The sequence below is a fragment of the Molossus molossus genome, unplaced genomic scaffold (genome assembly GCF_014108415.1).
Source record: "Molossus molossus isolate mMolMol1 unplaced genomic scaffold, mMolMol1.p scaffold_m16_p_19, whole genome shotgun sequence".
Lineage (NCBI taxonomy): Eukaryota > Metazoa > Chordata > Mammalia > Chiroptera > Molossidae > Molossus > Molossus molossus.
In genome coordinates, this window is record NW_023425354.1 from 51,771,441 (window position 1) to 51,793,907 (window position 22,467).

Genomic DNA, 22,467 nt, shown 5'->3' on the forward strand with positions numbered 1-22,467 from the left:
CTTGCCACCTTTGTCAAATATTAATTGAGCATATTGCCTTGGGTCCATTTCTGGGTTCTCTATTCTGTTCCATTGATTTATCTGCCTGTTCTTGTGCCAGTACCAGGCTGCTTTGATTACAGTGACTTTGTAGTATAACCTGAAATCTGGTAATGTGATTCCTCCAATTTTGTTCTTCTTTTTCAAGATTACCGTGGCTATTTGGGGTCTTTTTTGGTTCCATATGAACTTTTGAAGTATTTGTTCTAGTTCTGTGAAGTATGTCATTGGTATTTTGATGGGGATTGCATTGAATCTATAGATTGCTTTGAGTAGTATGGACATTTTAATGTGTTAATTCTTCCAATCCATGAACAAGGTATGTGCTTCCACTTTTTTTATATCTTCCTCTATTTCTTTTTTTCAATGCCCTGTAGTTTTCTGCAAATAGGTCCTTTATTTCTTTGGTTAAGTTTATTCCTAGGTATCTTAATTTTTTTGCCGCAGTGGTAAATGGGATTGTTTTCTTAGTTTCTCTTGCTGTGAGTTCATCATTGGTGTATAAGAATGCCAATGATTTCTTGACATTAATTTTGTATCCTGCTACTTTTCCAAATTCATTTATTAAGCCTAGTAGATTTTTGATGGAGTCTTTGGGGTTTTCTTTGTATAGTATCATGTCATCTGCAAATAATGACAGTTTCACTTCCTCCTTTCCAATTTGAATTCCTTTTATTTTTTCTTCCTGTCGGATTGCTGTGGCTAAGACTTCCAGTATGATTATATCAGTAGACGCTGAAAAAGCCTTCGACAAAATCCAGCACCCATTTCTGATCAAAAAGTTCAGCAATCTGGGAATAGAGAGATCATATCTTGAGATAATAAAGGCCATATATGAAAGACCTACAGCCAACGTCATACTCAATGGGAAAAAACTAAAAGCATGTCCCTTAAGAATAGGAACAAGACAGGGATGCCCACTTTTGCCACTCTTATTTAACAGTGTGCTATATTCGTAATCAGTGGACAACACCCAAGTCACCCAGGGCCTGAGTGTCCTATGGGTGAGGGCCGCCTGCTACCTGTCGAACACTGTGTCACCCGCCTGCTCTGCCCTGTCTGTAGGTAGACAACGCCCAGGCCTTCCTCTGGCTGTCTCAGCTGCGCCATCGCTGGGATGATAAGGCCAAACACTGCTTTGCCAACATCTGTGACGCCCAGTTCCTGTATGCCTATGAGTACCTGGGAAACACACCTCGCCTTGTGATCACACCGCTGACAGACAGGTGAGTGCCGGCGTCAGCCGCGGACGGGAAACCGCTGCGTGCTCGGGCCATGCAGTGGCCACCCCGCATCAAGAACACTGTCACTGGCCAGTTGTTCACAGAGCGGCGGGGCTGGGGGAAGTGGGGGTGGGGCTTGACTTAACACAACACATGTAAAATAAAACCAAGAACAAACCACAGAGCAAATCGCTGACCCATGACCTTTTGAGGAGTTACTGGGCAGCTGTACACACCTGCATTCTAACACCAGCTCTAACACGGACCAGGGGTTTGACCATGAACAACTTGACCTCATCTCTGGTTTCCTCACACGGGGAAACCAGAGTTCTGTAAGGATAAAAGACAGCGATGCTTGTAAGAAGCTTAGTGTGTGTAAGTGCTCAGGCAATGACCCCTATTACCATTTTCTTATCAATCAGTTGGCACATGTATTCAGCACCTGTCAGTCTGGAATACAAAGGTAAAAGCAAGGCAGTTCGTACTGTTCGGAGCTGATGATGTTTTAGGGAAGCACATTCTCTGCCATTCACATTAATTCACTTATGAATTAATTCATGCCAGACACCGAACCAGTCACTAGGAATGACTAAAACATGTCTTGCCCTTAATCTCCAGTTCTGGTGAGGGGCATAAGACATATGTAGATAAAAATTTAAATAGCACAGGGGAGAATGTGTAAGGTCATTGTATCAAGTAGGGCTCAAAGCCATGTGCCACACACTTCCGAGCAAGTGGCAGCAGCGTGACCCTCCGACAAGAGGGTCCATCCGCTGTGGGAGGAAGAGGAGAGGGAACTCTTCAGGAAAGGGATGTTATTTGATCTGACCTTGAAGGCTGTGCAGGATTCCAGCAGGATTTCAGTAGGTTGTGGAATGACTGTCGGGTATCATGAAATTGTACAGAAATCCGTGTGTGCGTCACTTTTTCTAATGAGAGGATCCACAGTATTCAAGTGGTCTGGGACCCCCAAAAGTGAAAGAACTACCAACAAGCATTTCTAGAAAATGAAATGTTGTGAAATGGGGAAACTTCAGACAGGATCCTGGAAGAGGAAGCAGAGTCTTGATCTGGGGAGAGGTCGTTGTTCATGAGACTGAACAAATGAGTGCACGTCCGGCTGTAAAGTGGGAAGAATACATCTTTTTCTAGCAAGTAAGTAGCGATAAACTATTGACATTGCTCATCAGAGGAGTAAAACAATGAAAACGGTATTTTATGAAGCTATTTGACAGCAGAACATGGACAACTGAGAGAGGACAGGTGGAGAAGGTCATGGCCCGTGTGAGGAGTGATGTTTTAATCCTGCTGAGGTTTCTGCAAATTCTGCTGAGAACCCTTTACCTGTGTAATTCCATCGGACACTGAATCTCTTCTTCACCACAAAGAGTTGTATATCTGAGTGACTGGCTCACCCCAAATAAGTGACTTGTAGGTAATGAAGCGCTTGCCATACATTTTGAGGGATAAAATGGCCAGATAAAATCTGTGCCATCTTTTACTTAGTTGTTTCTCTGCCTGTCTTAAGCGTTATTGCATGCATCCTGGTTACATTCACAGATACACTGTCAAACAGTGCTCAGTTCAAGGGTAATCACGGGGCTCATGGAAGGAACGGGTGTGGGAAGGGCAGGGGCTAAAAATCCAGACGTCCTCCCCAAAACAAGACCTCATGACCCCCCCATTCCCCGTCGTGCTTTTCATTCATTAAAGTCATTTTCCTGCCTTCTCTGGAAGAATCTTCCATCCAGAGTCCCACTCAGACCACTCCCCACTTCCTCGTCTTGTGGAAGCCTGTAGAGGTCGCCTGTAGAGGTCACATCTGCTTTGGCACTCCCTGGTGCACTTCGACTGGATCTGAGTCCTCGTGGGGCCTACCAACTCCTGCCAACCGCCCTGCAGCCACGCTGACCTCCTGTCTGCCCCCTGGTCCCTTTGCACCTATTCCAACTCAGAGCCTGTCACGTGGGTAGTTCCCTCTGCCTGGGGGTCCTTCTCCACCTTATTCCTGTCAGCTTCTCACCCCTTCATTCTCCTCTCAGCCCTGAGGGCACCTTCCATGACCACTCTTTCTAACAGACACCCCCTCCCCGCACGCGCGCGGACACACACACACACACACACACACGGCAATGACCCTGATGCTCACTCTGCTCCTCTCCTCCCTAACCCGGCCCACATTCTGAAATGACCTTGTCCACTTGCTTGTTGGCTGCATTCCCTTTCGGAATGTGAAGTCTGCAAGCAGGGACCTCCGTGTGATTTTGCATTTTGTTTGTTGCTATGTCACTGGCACCCAGTAGATGCTGAATTAATATCTGTCAAGCAAATGAATGGCGGTTGGCTGTTGAAGAATAAGAATAAACAGAATCAAGCCGGGGAGGCCAACTCGGAGGAGGGGCCTGTGCCTTGGCTTCTGAAGGCTCTTAGCTGGGGGCTGCCCCTCCTCCCTGCCCCAGTTTAAGACAAAAGGCAGATAAGGTCTGTTCAGAGGGAGATGCAGATTTTTCATGCTGCAAGGAGAGCAAAAGCAGTAGCAGCTTGGGGAGGGGGGTGTCTTGGCATCTTACAGGTTTGACTTGGGCTCCATCAGTTGGAGGGATCATTCAGTGAGGGTCAAAGGAGAAGGGGACCCTTTCATGTTTCCTCGTCTTTACAGTGATTCTCAGCAGGACACCTACCTACAGGGAGGAAGTCTGGTACACTATTCTCTTTTGCAGTGATTTTTTTTTTTTTTTTGCCTGTCCCGGAATATGATCTAATAGTTTGGGGATTTATATCACTTGGAACAGAATGATGAACCTGTCCTATATCTGGGCAATCTAATTAACGTCGGTTCGCTCCAGAGTCCATGTCCGTGGTGACACTGACACTGACCTGCTCCCTGCTCCAGGCCCGGGACCCAGCCACTGTGTCTGGCCGGAGTAGGCACCCACGGGCACACCTTGGTAAATGCCGAGAAGCAATCGCCGAGACTTGCAAGTGCTCCCTGTTTCTCCATACCATTCAGAATAGTGCCTTCCCTTCCACTGACATATCAGATGCTATCGTTCCAAGTGATAAAAAGTACAAGACCTTCTTTTCCCTGGGGCTTCACACCTGCCAAGGAATGGAAGAAGGTAATCACCTCCTTTGGACTTAGACATCTCCAGGCTAAGGCTTTGACGATGAATTATTTCTGAAGTAGAAATTTATCACCTCTCCTAGGCGATGATGCAAATAAGAACTTGAAGGGAGGATTTGCTGCAAAGATGGCGCGTACTATGCAGACCTTGACCTTGTTTTGCGCATTAGATGCTTTTCTGACAAAGTAAAGATGTTGTGAATATTTATACGGCGAATTTCATTTTCTCAATGACTCCCATTATTATCTCAAGAAATGTTTTGCATAGAGAAAAAGCGGTCTTAACACAGAAAATCACATTTTGAACAGCATTCAGCTTTTGCTGGTGTGTAGCTTAAGTGCGTTTAATTCTCTCCTGCCAGAGGAATTAATCAAATGGACAATTGATCCATACAACCTTTGCACATTCATTAAAAGCACACCCGCATTACAGTACATCTGACTGATTATGCCTGTTTCTTTGGAATTTCCCACTGCCTGGATGGGACTTGAATGTCTAAGTAGGTACAATGGCTCAGCCATTGTCGCAGGACATTGGCACAACGCTAAGTTGAACCAAATGGAGATGGTTTTTGCAGGCTAAACAAAAGCAATTCTCATTAGTAGTTTCTTAACCTTTGGAAGATCCCTCCCTCTATCCCCTTCCCTCACCTTCACACACAAATGCCCCTTTCAGCCCTGTGCTGTGTTAAGTAATGTTTTCATCAACCGCTTATTAATTTTGAGGACCTCTTCATTTCTCAGGAGCTAAGGCAAGCAGGTGAGGTGTAATTGATGCAGGAGTCTTGGAAGGTGATTTGCTGAACAAGGACACAACTAGCAAGCCATACACTTTTTTAAAATGTTTTTATCTAATGTTTTTATTGAAAAACTTAGAATCCTGTTAACAAAGAAAATACGTTACCCAGAGATAACCATTGGTAATATTTAGTCTGTTTGCTTCTACATATAGATTTTTTTTTTAGCCCTCAGCTGAGGATATTTTTTCTATTGATTTTTAGAGAGAGTAGAAGGGAGGGAGAGGGGAGAGAGAGAGAGAGAGAGAGAGAGAAACATAGATATGAGAGAGACACATTGATTGGTTGCCTCCTGCATGCATCCCAACCGGGGCTGGGGATCAAACCTGCAACCCAGGTACATGCCCTTAACCAGGAATGGAACCCAGAAAACTTTGGTGTGCAGGCTGACGCTCTAACCACTGAGCCACCGCCCAGGGCTACATGTAGATTTTGAAACAATGAAATGGCAATTACACACTACCTATAAACTATCATAGATTTCTTTTTGTATAACACTGTATTATGTTCTTATTCTCTAAATAGTCTTCTAAAACATTCTAATAGCTGAATTACCTTCTATTTACAAGTATCTCATAATTTAGGTAACATATTATGGGATATAGAAGTTATAGGTAAGCTTTTACTATTAAAAGAAAAGCTGCCGTGAACTTCTTATATATAAATTTTTATTACATTTCTCATTATTTCCCCAGGAAAGATCCCAAGAAGCAGATAATTAGATGATGCCTACTTTCAAACGATTGCAAAAGTGTTGCTCTCATTCTCGCTCGCGGTTTATGAAAGGGTTCATCTCACAATATCCTCATCAGCATTGCATACTATTGCTAAAATATTATTAATTTTATTAGTCAGAATGGCATCTCATTTGAATTTAGATGTCCTTAATTACTCACAGGTCTGAGCTTTTATGTATGCATTGGCTGTTATGTTTTCCTCTCTGTGAATTATTTGTTACTTCCATTGTCCTTTTTTGTTGCTTTTATACTTGAGCAAGTCCCCATCCATTTCTAGATCAGTTTAATATTCACCTTATTTTATCATAGTTTATTTTATCTTACTTTTCCCTTTGACCTCTTTTCATTCTTCGGTGAACATTTTGACAGTTGAGTAAGGAGAGCTCAGTTCCGCGGGACGGAAGCCGAGCTCCGACCCCCTTAACCAGGAAGGGGCCTCTGATGCCCACACCTGGGAAACCAGCCCGCCTGCTGCAGTGACCGGCTCCCAGGCCTCATCAGGGCGACACCAGGCTGTGAACTAGGACCCTGGCTCTGCTTTCTTCTGAGCAGTGACTTCTTTCTCCCACAGATTGTCTTTGTATGGTTGGAAAGATGGTCCCCGTGCTGGCACCTTTATGACTTCTGATTCAGACCTTCTCTTTCCCAACACTGTACATCAGATTCTTTGAAGGAACTCTGATTGGTTCTGTTTGGATCATGTGCTCCTCTCTGAGTCAGTCACTGTGACCAATGAGATCAGTATTTTGCCCATCCTGAGCCTGGTGCCTACCCTGGGAGGGTGGGAAATCCTTTGATTGACAACCCCATCAGAATTCATGGTGTAGAGAAGAGATGATTTTCCAATGTATGGAATCCTGAGCAAGGAAAACCCACAGACACTATCTCAGGGAAAATATAATTTGAATTTTTGTTTGTTTGTTTTTAAGTAACCAGTGGGCTCAACATTTTTAATGAGTAATGGGTCCTTTCCCTTTTTGGTTTGTGATGTTTGCTCTACCATATTCAAAGTTCTGAGTCTATCAAACTACCTCAAAGTGTCTAATCTGTTTCATCAATATGTTAATTTATCTATAAGCCATAGTATTTGAGGCTTGTAACTTTTCATGAATTGTAGTAATTTTATAGTGAAGGTCTATATCATATATCTTCATTGTCTATTTTTGATTAGCTTTTCTGTTTCCTCATTCAAATGAACTTCAATCATTATGTCAAGTTCCAAAATGTAAATGATTAGAGTTTTAATCAGTGAACCTTAATACCTTCAAGTTACTTTTGGAAGAATAGCCATCTTTAGAATTTAGAAACAGCCATCATTATAAAATGTGATATTTCTGCTTATTTATATCTTTAATTATGCTTATCAAAAAAGTTTATAAATATCTTTATATAGTTTTGGGGAGATATATATATATATATATATATATATATATATATATATAACTATATTGAGGTTTATTTTACATATTAAAATTTTCACCCATTCCAACTATACAATTCAGTGACTTTAGTAATTTTACCAAGTGGTGTAACCATCACCATAAATCAACTTTGCAACATTTTCTTCTCTCCCAGTAAGACCCCTCATGCTCATTTACAGTCAATCCTCATTCCCACCCCAGCCCTAGGCAACCACTACTGCATTTTCCGTCTCTATCAATTCGAGTATTCTGAACATTTCTTACAACTGGAACTGTACCACAGGTGGTCTCTTGTGTCTGGCTTCTTCCATTTTGCATACTTTTTTTGGGTTTCATTCATGACAGAGCAGGTGTCAGTAGTTTGCTCCTTTTCATTTCTGAATATTGCATTTCAGAGACAAGACACATTGTGTCTATCTAGTCACCTGCTGACGAACACTTGGGTCATTTCCAGTTGGGGGCTCCTGTAAAGAATGCTCCTGTAAAATGTGTGTGTGTGTCTTTCTGGACAGATGTTCTCGTCTCTCTTGGGTGGATACCTAGGAGGAGAATTTCTGGGTGGTATGGCAGTTTTATGTTTCAAACTGTTTTCCAAAGTGGCTGGATCATGTGACATCCCAGCAGCAACGTAAGAGGGCTCCTGTTCTCCACACCCTTAACCACATTGCTTGCTTATGGTCTGGCTTATTAATTGTAGCTATTCTGGTGAATGTGAAATAGTATCTCATTTGAGTTTTAATTTGTACTTCCCTAAAAATAATATTGAGTATCTTTTCATGTGCTCATTAGTCATCTGTATCATCTTTAGCATACTCTCCGTGTATGTGTGTGTATATATATATATAATTTTTTATCCTAACCCAAGGACATTTTTCCATTTTTTGTTCAGATAGGGAGGGAGAGAGAGGAAGAGAGAGAGCGAAACATCGACGTGAAAGGGACACATCGAGTGGCTGCCACCCGCACGACCAACCAGGGCTGGGGACAAACTGCATCCGAGGTGGAACTGAACCCGGGTCTTTCTGGACCGCAGGCTGATGCTCTAACCGCTGAGCCAAACCAGCCAGGGCTCTGTTTATATATTTTGACTATTGTTTAATTTGTCTGTCTTCTTTTTGAGTTGTGAGAATTATTTTCATATTGTGTTTGTATATATTCTACTGCATGTATGTTTGCAAATATTTCATCTCAGTCTGTTGCTTATCTTTTCATTTTCTTAATGGTACAAAATTTTTACATTTTGGTGAGGTCCAGTTTGTCAGTTTTTTCTTTTATGGACTATGCTTTTGGTGTCTTAGCTAAGAAACCATCGCTTAATCTCATTATAGCTCTAACTTTCTTTTCACTTGTGTATATAGGAGAAAATTGAATTTTGTCAATGTATCTTCTGTTCCGCTGGCTGCTGTAACGATAATTCTAAGAGTTTCCCTCTTGACTCTCTTCAGTTTTCTAAATCACCTCTAGACTTTATATGTGAGACACAGACATCATACAAAGCGTCGCTATTACTGCTCCAGCTTAGTTACTCGGTCTGTCGTTACTCTTGTTAGAAAGATCGATGTCCGTCATTTCTCTCGGGTCTTTGTGTTAAGTTCTGAGAGAGACGTTTATGAACCAGAGTGGGAAAGAGAATGGTGAGCACCCGATGACGAGGACCTCGTAGCCAGACGGCGCAAGGAATAGATTCTGGAACTGGGGGCGTTCATGATGAGGACAGACAGCTTTCACAATTGTAAAATAGAAATGTTACTATAGGGACAGATTTGTTTTAGGTTGATGCTGAGGACATTCTCCTCTGAATGCTGTTTCTCACATGGAGCTTGAAACCTATTAAAAGTCCCAAGTCTCCTTCCAGTGAAGTGCCATCCACCTTGTCTCCTCCGTCCTGTACACGTGTAAGTGCTTGGAAGGTTCCTTTAGATGCATCTTCCTTAAATTTCACTTTGTTGGGTCCACCTGATCATTTTCAGTTATTAAAATTGTTTCAAATTTTGGTCTCCCTTCCATCTAAACAGTTATTTAATTCAAGTTATTGATTAAAATATTGAACATCAGGGCCCCGAGTCCTGGTGATGCCTCTGGAGGCAGCCTCCAGACAGATACTGCTGCTTGTTTGTGTTTTCATCCTCCCCGAGATGTGTTTTACTGATTTTAGAGAGAAGGGAAGGGAGAGAAAGGAAGAAACATTGATGTGAGAGAGAAACATCGATCAGTTGCCTCTTGTACATGCCCCAACCAGGATTGAACCTGAAACCTGGGTATGTGCCCCAAACAGTAATTGAACCCACAACCTGTCAATGTTGGGACGATGCTCCAACCAACTGAGCCACCCAGCCAGGGCCTCCTTTGTTTTCAGATAGATATTGTTGCGACCACGTTCATTCCTCAGTTATGAGACTGAACTACGGGTTAGGTATAATTCTAAGAATGATCCCCAGTAACCCTTTTTCTTGTATTATCTCCTGCCCTTTGAGTATGGGTGGAGACTTCAAATACAATGAGAGCACTCTCACGATTAGGTTTTGCTTTATGTTACAAGGAACATTTTCCTGGTGGGCCCAGTGTAATCATATGAGCCCTTAGAAGTGGCGCTCTCTCCTGCCCGAGGGCAGAGGGGAGGACAGGGAGACCCGAAGCCTGAGCAGAACTGGACATGCCATTGCCGAATTCAAACACGGAGGGACCCACCTGCAAGGACGCTAGACCGGCCTCTAGGAACTGCCGACGACCAGGGAGGATCTCAGTCCTGCAGCCGGTAGGAACTTAATTGGCTCAAATCTCCAAGGAGCTTGGAAGCAGATTCTTCCTCACCGTGTCCAGATAAGAGTCCAGCCCACTGATACCTTGACTCTGGCCTGCTGACACGCTTGGGAGAGGCCACCGGGGCTCCTGCCCTGCGGAAGTGAGGTTATAAATGAGTGTTGTTTTAAGCCACTGCACATGTGGTGATTTCTTTTACATAGAAATAGACAGTGAATACAAGCCGGCTATGATTCCGCCAACTCTAAGATTAGCCAGACCACGTTTCTGGAATAGCCGCAAGCTGTTCGGAGCTGAAACCAAGGTACAGTATCTTTGATATTTTCTTTAATCTGCCAGTTGAATACCTGTATCAAAAAAGAAAAGCTATGTTTTATATATTCATTATCTTAAAAAAAAAAAAAATACCTTGAGAGCGACCTGGCTCTCTGCTTTTCAAGGCTTGTTCTTATCTCTGGTCTCATTGTGTGCTCACAAGGGCCTGGTGGGGCAGATAGGAACAAAGCCCATAGAAGCCGTTTGCTCAGAGAGAACCAGAGGCTTCACCTTGGTGTCAGTACGGCTTTGCAAACAGCTAAAAGTGGCCCCGTGTGGAAGGGGCCGCCTTCTAAAATAAGCAGCCCTGCCTCGACGGGACAACAGGCTCCACGATCGCACAATCGCTTTAGAAGGGTTCAGTGGGGCGGCCTGGCAAGGCGACAGGGCCAAGCCTCTGGGGTCTCTTCCACCAGTACAGGTTCCGTGTCCCCAATAAGCAGCTACACTCAATTGACCCAAGTCCGTTTCAGGGTTAGTTGGCTGGACAAGAGCTCTTCTTAAAGGGTCCCTCGTCATTCTCACAATAGCTGCTGTGTTTGATGCTGCAAATTGATCTAAATTGCTTTGTACAAAGAAAATAGTGCAGTGGACCCCAATAACACATTTTTAAGGCACTAAGGATTAATGGCTTGGGCCGGTTTCACAAACACTTTGTAGTAGAGGCGAGATTTGGACTCGGTCTGTCTGACGGCACGTCCTTGCCGGAAAGTGCTGTAGCCTGCCTCGGCCCATCGCTAGGAAACAGGGACACGGGAAGCAGCCGGCTTAAAGAGACAGACAAACTGACAGGAACACAGATGGAACCTGAGGGCAGGAGTGCGTGTCCCCAGGGACCAGGACATTCTGCCGGCTCAGTGACCGGAGCGTAGTGCTGACCCATCATGCAGAAGAGGAAAGTGCTACTTCTTTCTCGTCCCTGTGTTTCCCCATAGCCCAGCCGCCCCTGCCTTGGTGATTACAACCCCCGAAACAGCCCACGTTCTCTTCCTGACCCTCAGGCCACCTCTCTGTGAAATAAAGGGATCGGATTAGTTGATCTCAGAAATCCCTTTCAGCTCTAGAGTTCTATTATCACGGGAAGAAAAAGAACATATATAAAGAAGCTCTGTAGATGCTCAAAAGGAGACTGACACCCAGTTCTGAGAATTTTTTTTTTTTTGAGAGATTGTTGAGTTTGCTATGAGAATTCTATTTTTGTGGAACCTTGTGCTCCTGGACTCCCGGATTCCTTGAAAAGCCCGCAGTCCCAGAGAGAAGAGGTCTGGGATTGCCCGCTGGCGGCGGGGGGCCACCGGGGGCGGACGGGGGAGACAGCGGAGGAGAGTGGCCTGGGCGTCAGGACCCACCAGCCCAGGCAGCCGGCTTTCCTCCTGGGAGGTTCAGACTGCGGCAGGCCCCCGCAGTTCTAGAAGAAGCCTGAGGCTGGAAGAGATGAAGGGCATAGGGGCCCATCTGGAGCCAGAACTCAGCTCAGGACGGCAGATATGGGTATGAGAGTCAGCCACAGATGTTTGAGAGATGGGAGAGGCATTGCCAAATGGTTACGGTGACAGAGCGAGGTAAGATGAGACCGGCCTTTCACCTTGACCTGACTCACCTAGCTTTGGGGCCCTCCTGACGGACCACTCTCATCTGAGCCTACTCCACAGGGGAAGCTAGGCAGCTGTGTGAGCCCAGGTAATCAGGGTGACTGCAGCCCCTGCCCTCGATCCACGGAGTCAGCACATTCCTTTACCTGGGAAAACTCCAGGTGGAATCATAGTTCTGCACACCTCTCCTCCCTGCCTGGGGAAATGCCTTCCTGGGTTTCACTTTCAAAGGCTAAAATAAATGTGGGAATTTTACACTTAATTAAATTTTACACTTAATTTGGTTTTGGTGGAGACCTGGTCACCATCTGGCATGAAAGGTGTTAACTTGGAGCCTCTGGTCAATTCTAGATATCAGACCCAGAAAAAAAGGGAACTCATTTCAGAAGCCCCCTCAGATGGCTCCTCCTGTCCAGCCTGCAGGTTGGGAGCCTATGTATTGATTTGCTAAGTCTAAGAAAGGCCAATGCCCCATTTTTAATAGCTTTATTGAGGTATAATTTACACACCTTAACGTTTACCTATTACAAGGGCTCAGTTCAATGATTTTTAATAAATTCATAGAGCTGTGCAGCCGTCATCACAGGCTGGTTTTAGAACCTCGCCATCACCCGATTTGCAGTCAGCACTCATGCTCAACCCTTCCCAGGCAGCCGCTGACCTAATGTCTGTCTCTGTGTTTCCTGGACATTTCATAAGCGAAATGACGTAACGAGGAATCGTCTGCATCTGACTTCTTTCACTTAGCATAATGTTTCTGAGGTTCATCCACATTGCAACATGTATCAGTACTTCATTTCTTTATATTCTTTAAGTTTCATCTGTGTTGCAACATGTATCAGTACTTTATTTTTAAATTTTTCTCTATTTTTTATTGATTTTTTGATAGAGAGGAAGGAAGGAAGGGAGAGGGACAGAGAGATAGAAACATCAATGAGAGAGAAACATCCATCACATGAGTCGGCTGCCTCTTGCAGGCCCCCTACTGGGGATCAAGCCCAAAACCCAGACATGTGCCCTGACCAGAAATTGAACCAGTGACCACTTGGTGCATGGGTCGATGCTCAATCCACTGAGCCACACCAGCTGGGCAGTTCTTCAGTTCTTTTTATTCTTTAAGGCTCATCCACATTGCAACATGTATCAGTACTTCATTTCTTTTTTCTTTTTTTTAAATTTTTTTTCTTCATTGATTTTTAGAGAGAGAGGAAGTGAGAGGGAGAGAGAGATAGAAACATCGATGAGAGAGAACATCGATTGGCCACCTCCTGCATGCCTCCCACTGGGGATCAGGCCCACAACCTGGCCATGTGCCCTGACTGGGAATCGAAGCAGTGACCGCTTGGTGCATGGGTCCTCGCTCAACTACTGAGCCACACCGGCCGGACGGTACTTCACTTCTCTATATTCCTTTGCATGGCTATTTCACACTTCGTTTGTTCATTCACTATGGGTAGACATTTGCGTTTCTATCAGTTTCTTAGTGTTATAGCTGTGATGAACATTCCTGCCTAAGTCTGTCTGTGTGCACATACATTCTCATTTCCCTTGAGTAAATTCCTAGGCGGTAGGGTAATGCTTACTTTTTAAGCAACTGCCAAACTGTCTTCGGAAGTGGTTGTCCCATTTCGCATTCCCACCGCGATGCGCGAGGTTTCCAGAGTGCGCACAGCCTTGCCGCAGTTCTTCCTGTCTGTCTCTCATTATAGCATCTGGGTGGCGTGGTGTGGTAGCTCATTGTGGATATCATTGCATGTTTTAATGACCATTGATTCTGAGTATCTTTTCATATGTTTATTGCCCAAAGGTACATTTTAATCTGGAAATATGTTTTTTTTTATTTTATTTTATCTGAGAGAGAGGGAGAGAGATCAATCAGTTGCCTCCGGTATGCCCTGACCAGGGATCAAACCCACAACCTAGGTCTGTGCCCTGACCAGGGATCAAACCCACAACCTAGGTCTGTACCCTCACCAGGGAGCAAACCCACAGCCCTTTGGTGTACGGGATGACGCTTCAACCAACAGAGTCATACTAGCCAGGGTAATAAGTCTTTTTTTAAAAAGTGTCAAAAACAAGCTTAAGGTTGCATTTATTTTATTGTCATTAGTAGAAATAGTCACAGGAGGGTTAAACAGGTGGCGTGATTGATCCACTCACTCGTGAATGTGTGTTTGTTTGTTTTGCAAACAATGAGGGCCTTTGTGCCCAGAGACATGCTACTTTCTGGAGATTAAACAGCAAGTAAGACATCACCCCACCTTTATTTCCCTTAATATATGCATGAAAAATGTGTACTATGTTTATGTAATTATAAGTTTAAGTGGAGGAGGTACATCTGCTCACTCATCCCAGTGCTGAGAGGTCTGGGAATATTTAGTGGGTGAGATGATGACAAATATGAGCCCAAAGGCATTGGTAACCACCAGCTAGGCGGAGACTGAAGGGGAACGTGATCCAGGTAGACTAGAAGGGTTGGAGGCTGGCGGGGAGGAGAGAGGGACAAGCGTAGCCCTAGTGTGTCTGGGCATCCTTATCCACTCCGGCTGCTAGAACGCACCAGCACAGACGGCCCTGGAGCGGGGAGTTCCAGCATCAAGGTGCCAGCGTGGCCATGTTCTTGTGAAGGCCCCTCTTCTGCCTCAGAGACGCTTCCTTCTGGCAGTGTCCCACATGGTGGTCGGGACAAGGGGTCCTTCTGCAGCCTCTCTGGTGAGGCACATCCCATTCATGAGGGCTCCACCTTCATGACCCCATCACCTCCCGAAGGCCCTGCTTCCTAATGCCATCATCTTCAAGGGTTGGGATTGCAACTTATGAGTTTGGGGGACACAAACATTCAGACCATAGCTCTACGTGACCGGACATGAGAGTATTTGGCTGGGGAGAGGAGAGCAGCGAAGAGAGCTAGGAAGTAGACAGGGGAGGGCCTAGCAGAAGGACCATCATGATCAGATGATCCTTTAGAAGGTCTCCCCACAGCACCGTGGGGAGCAGATGGTACAGGGGAGCTCTAGGAGTTTCTTTACAAAAGCTGTGTCAGGCCTCCCGTGGGCCTCCCCAGGGCCTCCCCACTCTCTCTCACGAGGACCTCGCAGGGCCAGAGCTATTCGTCGGCCACCTGCGGCTCTGACAGTCTCCTCTGCCCTCCCGTGTTCCACAGGTGCTACATCACCCTCACCCAGTCTCTGCACCTGACCATGAGCGGGGCTCCAGCTGGACCTGCAGGCACAGGCAAGACAGAGACCACCAAGGACCTGGGCCGCGCGCTGGGCGTCATGGTCTACGTGTTTAACTGCTCGGAGCAGGTGGACTACAAGGTACAGGCCTAGCTTTGGGAGGGACTAGGAACTGGGCGGCAGCCCAAACCAAGGAGCAGGTGTCTCCATGTCACCCTGGCCCAGCTCAGAGTCCAGACTAGCAGATCTGCCCCTTCTTCATGGAAGAACACAGGGCCTTTGACCCCTGGAGCTTGTTGACCTCCTTGTCAACCTCAGCACAAGGACTCTGCTTCCGCTGATGAGGTTTGCAACCACGTGGGTCACTGCACCTTTGGAGCCTACCTGTCATCATCTGTAAAATGAAGAAGCTCAATATATCTCCAAAGGTCAAAATTCCCTATTTGACCTAAAACCACAGAAAGGCTCATAGGCAGCTAATATAAGTTCTTATTAAAATAAAATAACGTAAAAATCATATCTGTGCTCTTCTGTAAAAATGGTCATTTCCCCCAGATTATCCACAGGGCAAAATATTCTGTATGGGCAGGTGTGACCTCTGAAGACAAACTAGGTTAACCCCTCCTCCCAGCGAGAGCTGCCCGCAGAGGACAAATGCAAGACTCATGTTCTTATCCTGGGCACACCTCAGTGTAGGCTTTGTGTCACAGACAAGCAAGGGACCCCGCAGGTAACTATCAGCCAGCAACCTGCTACTCAAGACTAGTCCTTATATAGATTCTTTTGTTGAAAGTGTAGTAACAGGCTGCCTCACTGCCTCATTAGTTTTATTTTATTCTACTGTATTTATCTTTGTAAACTGTTTTAAGACCTCTTTAAAAACAGAATGACATGTCAATAAGTTTCGAGTAGAAAAAAATAAAACAAGTGCATTAAGAATAGATTAAATACTTACGTGTATAAATCATGCATATTGATTGCAAAATAAATTTATTTTTAAAAGAATATATGCACCCCTATGTTCATAGCAGTGCTATTTGTAATAGCTAAGATCTGGAAACAGCCCAGTGTCCATCAATAGATAACTGGGTACAAAAGCTGTGGTACATGTACACAATGGAATACTATGCAGCTGTAAGAAAGAAAGATCTCTTACTGTTTGAGATGACTTGGAGGGACCTGGAGAGTACTATGCTAAGCAAAATAAACCAGCCAGAGGAAGACAAGTACCACACGATCTCACTTATTTGTGGAATGTGATGAGCAGGATGAGCTGACTAACAAAATAGACCCAGAGACATGGAAGTAGGGGACAAACTGGCAAACCTCAGAGAGAAGGGGGTGGAGGGGTGGGAAGAGAACTTACACGCATGACCAATGGACACAGACAGCAGTGCAGTGAAGAGAGGGTACAGGAGAGGGGAGGAGGTGTCAATGGGAAAAAAAGGAGAGACATCTGTAATACTTTCAACAATAAAGATAAATTAAGAAAAATAATAGTTTTAGAGACTGCAACATAACACTTGCAATCATCATGTTTAGAATGCTTTGAAAGAGATTCACCTCCTGTAACTTTCATGATTTTTCCTGTGCGTCACATTTTGTTGTGCAGGATATTGCAGAATCCATAGCTCCATGTTTTCCCATAGCAAACAAACAAAATGAGGATTCAGACCCCCAGATAACTGTCTTCCCCGTAGTCTACACACTCTACATTTTAATTTGATTGCTTTTATTGATAAATGCATTAAGATAATGTTTCCTTTTAAGTCAGACTGGAAGAAGAAATATTTTCCCCCTTTAAACGAAATAAGCTCAGCCTGAAAGGTCATTTTAAGTTTCTAGATTCTTCCATCATTAAGTAATCGCAGCTTTGCTGAAATCAGTGTAGTCTCCCAAGTAAAACATCCTGGAGGACAGTCATTGAGATGTAGAGGACCTGGCATATCGACTAAGAAAATTAGTCGATGTCTTCAGTCACGCCTGGCACAGCACACGGGGAGAGATGAGATGTCCCCATGGCCAGGGTCATTGAGGCCGTTTCCCCAATCCTTTCAAAACTCTTTACTGAGTCCTGACCCCAGCAGTTCCTCTAGGAGCACACGGTGAGAGGAGGCGTCTAACTTTAGTTTGTCTGAATAATGAGCAAAACTTCGGTCACGGAAGTGCAGGTGCACACACCCCAGAGTCCCCTCTGCGGGTGCGGCCATAGCGGAGCACAGCAGAAGGGCGGCGGTCCCATCCCTTCCTGGACCCGACATGGCCTTGGTAACCAAGTAGCCTCCCTCTTCCCTTTGTTGTCCAGCTACTCAGAATTATTTTTAGCACAAAGCTCAGTCCAGCAACCAAGTGAATTTGAATAGAATCATTGCTCAGCTTGTGTAGGGCGTCATGGCAGGGTACCAAAAATAGACATAGATAGGTGATAGATAGATAGATAGATAGATAGATAGATAGATAGATAGATAGATATAGATAGATGATAGATAGATAGATAGATAGATAGATAGATAGATAGATAGATAGATAGATAGATAGATAATAGACAGACAGAGACAAATAGGTAGACTGGCAGATGGATAAGGTATAGCCCGGTCCATTTGAGAGACAAGGACGATATATGAAACAATTAGGGGAGCTGCCAGACTTCCCTGCCCTGAGTGCTGACATGTGTTGTACAGACTTTGGGCCTGGGGTGCTCCAGATCTTGGGGAGAGCCAGAGTGTGCGTCAGGAAAGACCCTGTGCAGGGTGTGAGGCCCAAGGCTGCTTAAGGTCTGAGTGGGTGCCAAACAGGCCATGTGACATTTTAACACAGCCAAACCCATCAAAATGTCAGCTTTAAAGGCATGATGAACTCTTTTAGCAGCCGATGCCCTTACCTTGCCCCTTGCTCTGATCTCCCCCTGAAACCTCCTCACAGCGCTCGGCTAGGACGAGGAGACGGGGAGGGCGGGAAAAGCCGCCACACGCGTCACCAGGCATCTTCTGTGACGTCTTTCACGACACTCCAGCAGCATACGCTGTGTGCGTCTCCTGAGACAGCTGGGGATGAATGAGGAACGATGGCCGAGCACATCGGAGTGGCCTTGGCACCGGAGACAGGAGATGGGGGGCGAGAGGAGGGCACGAAGCCCCAGGAGAACCTGACCTTGAGGTGGTGGCTGCAGGCCCCCCGTGGGCTTCGGAACAGCAGTAGCATGGCGAAGACCAGTGGCATTCAAGGAAGACGCCTTGGGCAGTCAGACAAATGGGGACAGGGAGAGACTGTAAGCAAAGAAACTTTTTGGTAAGAACACTGCAGTTATTCGAGCCAGAGAGGGTGAGGAGCCGGATGATGGGGTAATAAAATGGAAACATAAGAAGAGGCTTAGAAAAAATTAAATAATACCTAGTGGACTCGGGCAGGAGTGGGCAGCGAACAGGGAGGAGTTAAAGGACAGTTTGGGCCACCGCCAGGGGCCCCCCAATCCTCACTGCCACAACGATTCTATTAGGAGGCAGAGGTAATGGCTGGACACAGCGGTGTGGAGACGTGGGAAAAGGGAAAGTTACTGCTTTACTGCATCAGCACTGGCTGAAAACATATAAAACTAACCACTTTCTCTGGAAATGGTTGCAGTTTTAGTGCCCGTGCCTTCTTTATATTACAGCAGCCATACTTCGCCCTTGACCTCAATTTGGAGAGGCTATTGCTGAGATATAAAATGGTTTTCAGCCTAAAACTCTCCGTATGCTTTTTGACGGTTCCCGAGCCTCAACCCTACAGAACAGCCACTCCTTGAAAGCCTCCTCTTGATTTCGGAAACGTTATACTCCCTGACTGTGCCATCTTACCTTCCCGATTTCATCTTCCAGCTGTATGGGTATGGATGACACCGCAACCTGCCTTCAGCTCCGGCGAGGCCCTGGCCGGAGGCCCTGCTCCCCTGCTTGGTTAGCGCTCTCCTCCTGTCTTCCTCCCGGCCGGCCGGGTTCCTCACTCCATTAACGTGAACACTCCCACGATCCTCTGTGGTGCAGGGTGGAAATCTGCGGACCTTCTGATTGGTTCACGTTCTTCCTTTTGTAGTTCCATTCAGTCACCGAGGCGTAGTTCCTTCAGCAGGCCTCTTGCTTGGAAGTCTTCATCTCTGTGCTGGGCCTCCCCTGGCCCAGAATCGCACCATTGTGTAGCAGGACAGCACCACAGCCCACAGCCACCGTGCAGTTGTGGTGGGATCAGAAATAGGGCAGGTGGAGTGTGGCGTTCTGTTCAGGCCCTCACGGGGGAGGCTGTGGGGGTGACGGGTGTCCATCTGTGAAAGCCCTACTTTTTCCGTGTTATATATTGGATATCCACTGGTTGAAAGGGATCCACAGCTCGAAAAGGCTTTTGAAACCACTGTTTTTTTGTGTGTGCTTTTGTTTTTGTTTTTTATCCTCACCCGAGGACATTTTTCCATTTTTTGTTCAGATCGAGCGGGAGGGAGAGAGAGAAAGAGAGAGAGAGAGAAACATCGATGTGAAGGAACACATCGAGTGGCTGCCACCCGCACGACCAACCAGGGCCGGGGACAAACTGCAACCGAGGTACGTGCCCCCAGTGGGAACCGAACCCGGGTCCCTCTGTACCACAGGCCGACGCTCCAACCGCTGAGCCAAACCGGCCAGGGCTTGAAACCACTGTTAATGCAGAAAAGCACAGTTTCGATTCCTGAACTTCCACTTAAGTACTGTGACACTTGACACGTTGCTATGATTGTCTATAGAACAATAGATATTACTATATACATCTCAAGTGTCTTATAGATATACTCATGAACAGAGCAATATCCAGCTGTAGGTTTGTTTTGAGCACACGACACAATGCCTGTAACTTACAGTATCTCCTAGAGAGACTGTGACTGTTCAATCTGAAACAGCCTCATCACCCTCATTTTAGACTCAGTGGGACTTACCACTAGCTGATGGCGTCTTATTTCTGTGTCATTGTCTGTGTTCCCCACTAGCATGTGAGCCCCATGAAACATAGGCTCTGCCTCCCTTGTTCACTGCCGAGTCCTCACCATCCAGGACAACCCCAGGCACACGGTGCGCACTCACTAAGTATTGGCGTGAGTAGAGGAATCATTTGATTCAAGGAGCTTAATAAAAGGTGGGGTTTATTCTTCCCTCTCTTTCCAAAGTCTGCCCCACATCCAGCTTTAGCTTTTGTCATGTTGGACTGGTTCTGCTAAAATGTTGATTTAATAATGTTCTGTGTTTCAAACTATAATAATTCAAGGATTTTTATCACCATGACTCTCTTTAGTAATTCAACTTTCCAGCTAAAATGCACCTTTCTTTTTCTCAAGAGACATCATGATTTCACTCACTCTTTTTTTTAAAAAAAAAGTTGTTTTTTTTTTCTTTATTGGTTTTAGAGAGAGAGGAAGGGAGAAGGAAAGAGAGATAGAAACATTGATGAGAGAGAACATTGATTGGCCGCCTCCTGCATGCCCCCCACTGGGGATCGGGCCCACAACCTGGGCATGTGCCCTGACCTGGAATCGAACCACCGACCTCTTGGTGCAGGGTCGATGCTCAACCATTGAGCCACACCAGCTGGGCAATTTTGCTCATTCTTTGTCCATAATCTTTCCTCCTTCTGGAGAGCCCTCACCCTTCTATTCTGCCTACACAGATACTATCATCCCATGAAGCCTGCATTCCCAATGTATGTTCTGAAGATACCATATAGCACCAAAACCCCTGATCTTCTGACTTCTCTTCTTGTATTCTTTCCACTAATGTTTGCCGGAGTGCCTTCTGAGAAAACCAGGGATCACATAAGGAAAAAAATAATAAAATCCCAGGCATATCACAAAGTTGAATGAATTCATTGTGCAGAACTTCTCAGGGCTCTTCAAATGCTAATGTGTATTATAAATTGGCAAAAGAGGATTATAGAACGCAAATATTTCCCAAATGTGCTTGACCAAAGATCCTTGTCTTCAAGAAACTTATTGCAGATTTGGCATTCCTTGAAACGAACTCTGGAAAGTGCTGTTGTAATACGATCTGTAATTCACTTCTGCAAAACAGAGCATCCTAGAGCACTTTGACCCACTCTTCCGAACTTCGTAACGCTGGTGGTGTATGTTGTCCACTGGAACCTCTGCTTGTGCAGCAATTTTCCTGTTTTATGTGTGTACCTCATCTTCATCTTAGGGGGACAGCCCCCTGTGTCTAGCCCATGAGCTATGCACAGAGCCGATGACCAAATAATACCCACTCAGTAAATAAATGGGACTTTCCTACTATTTGCACTTCCCCCGCACTTCAATGATGTCTCCTTGCCAATGACCTTGAGAATGTCTCTCAGCAACTCTCCCTTTCTATTGCTCTGTGGTTTGCTATTTCATGTTAAACGCTCAGAATGGTTTTTATTTTTAGGACAGAAATAGCATCTTCCCTCTGAAATCCTTTCCTTGGTCTCATTTGAAAGATTTACCTGCAATTTATTTTCTGTAGAGGTTATCACTTCCTGCCCTCATCTCCAGCCTCCTGTCACCCCGGGACACCTGATTTGGGCACAGGTTTAAAGATACAGACATAAACTTTTCCACCAGCGCATGCCAGAGGCTGAGTGGAAGGCTTTTGGTCTGCATGGTGCAAGAAAAATAATATTTTATTCATTTCCTGGGATTTTGAAAGCTACAAAATCAACAGTAATGTAAGCTTGGTGACATTTTAAAGGGATTTTGTGCTCAGTGTCTCTAAAAGGTTCTGTTTGATCCCGTGACTGTTGTTGGCACCCACAGCCATCAAAAATTTAATTGTTCTTGAAATTTTAGTACAGGTTTCTACCCAGTGCTTTGTAGGGGTCTGGACGCATCTCTAATAAAGAGGAGGAAAAATGGCTTGAATGTGTACTGATAAGCCAGACACTAAGAGTCATTTCATCTCTACATTTCATTGCAGTCTTGCGGCAACATCTACAAGGGCCTCGCTCAGACCGGTGCCTGGGGCTGTTTCGATGAATTTAATCGGATCTCCGTGGAGGTCCTGTCGGTGGTGGCAGTCCAGGTACGGGGGCCAGAGTTGGTGAAAGCCCGTGGTCTTCATGCCAAGTCTTCACGCTTCACTGCGGAAGTCTGCCCTTCCTGTTCTCAGCCTCTCCTCCTCCAGTTCCCCGGCTCCCTCCCCCTTGCATTTCACGCCCCTTCCTCCACCCTCTGAAGTCAACCCTGGGTGCAGGATGCGGGTGCTCTGCAGGCCCCTTTCCAGGTGGATCCATTTACTGGCTGGGGAACTACA

At 45.5% G+C, this 22,467-nt stretch overlaps 1 protein-coding gene across 2 annotated transcripts in view; it reads left to right on the forward strand.

Moving 5' to 3' along the window:
- Positions 1–22,467, forward strand: part of DNAH9 (dynein axonemal heavy chain 9) — a 354,158-nt gene that overhangs the window by 91,746 nt on the left and 239,945 nt on the right. For both annotated transcript variants that reach the window (XM_036268293.1, XM_036268294.1), the window contains exons 26-28: positions 1,105–1,265; positions 15,172–15,328; positions 22,132–22,236. In XM_036268293.1, coding sequence (XP_036124186.1) covers positions 1,105–1,265; positions 15,172–15,328; positions 22,132–22,236 — 423 coding nt within the window. The remainder of the gene's footprint in view (positions 1–1,104; positions 1,266–15,171; positions 15,329–22,131; positions 22,237–22,467) is intronic.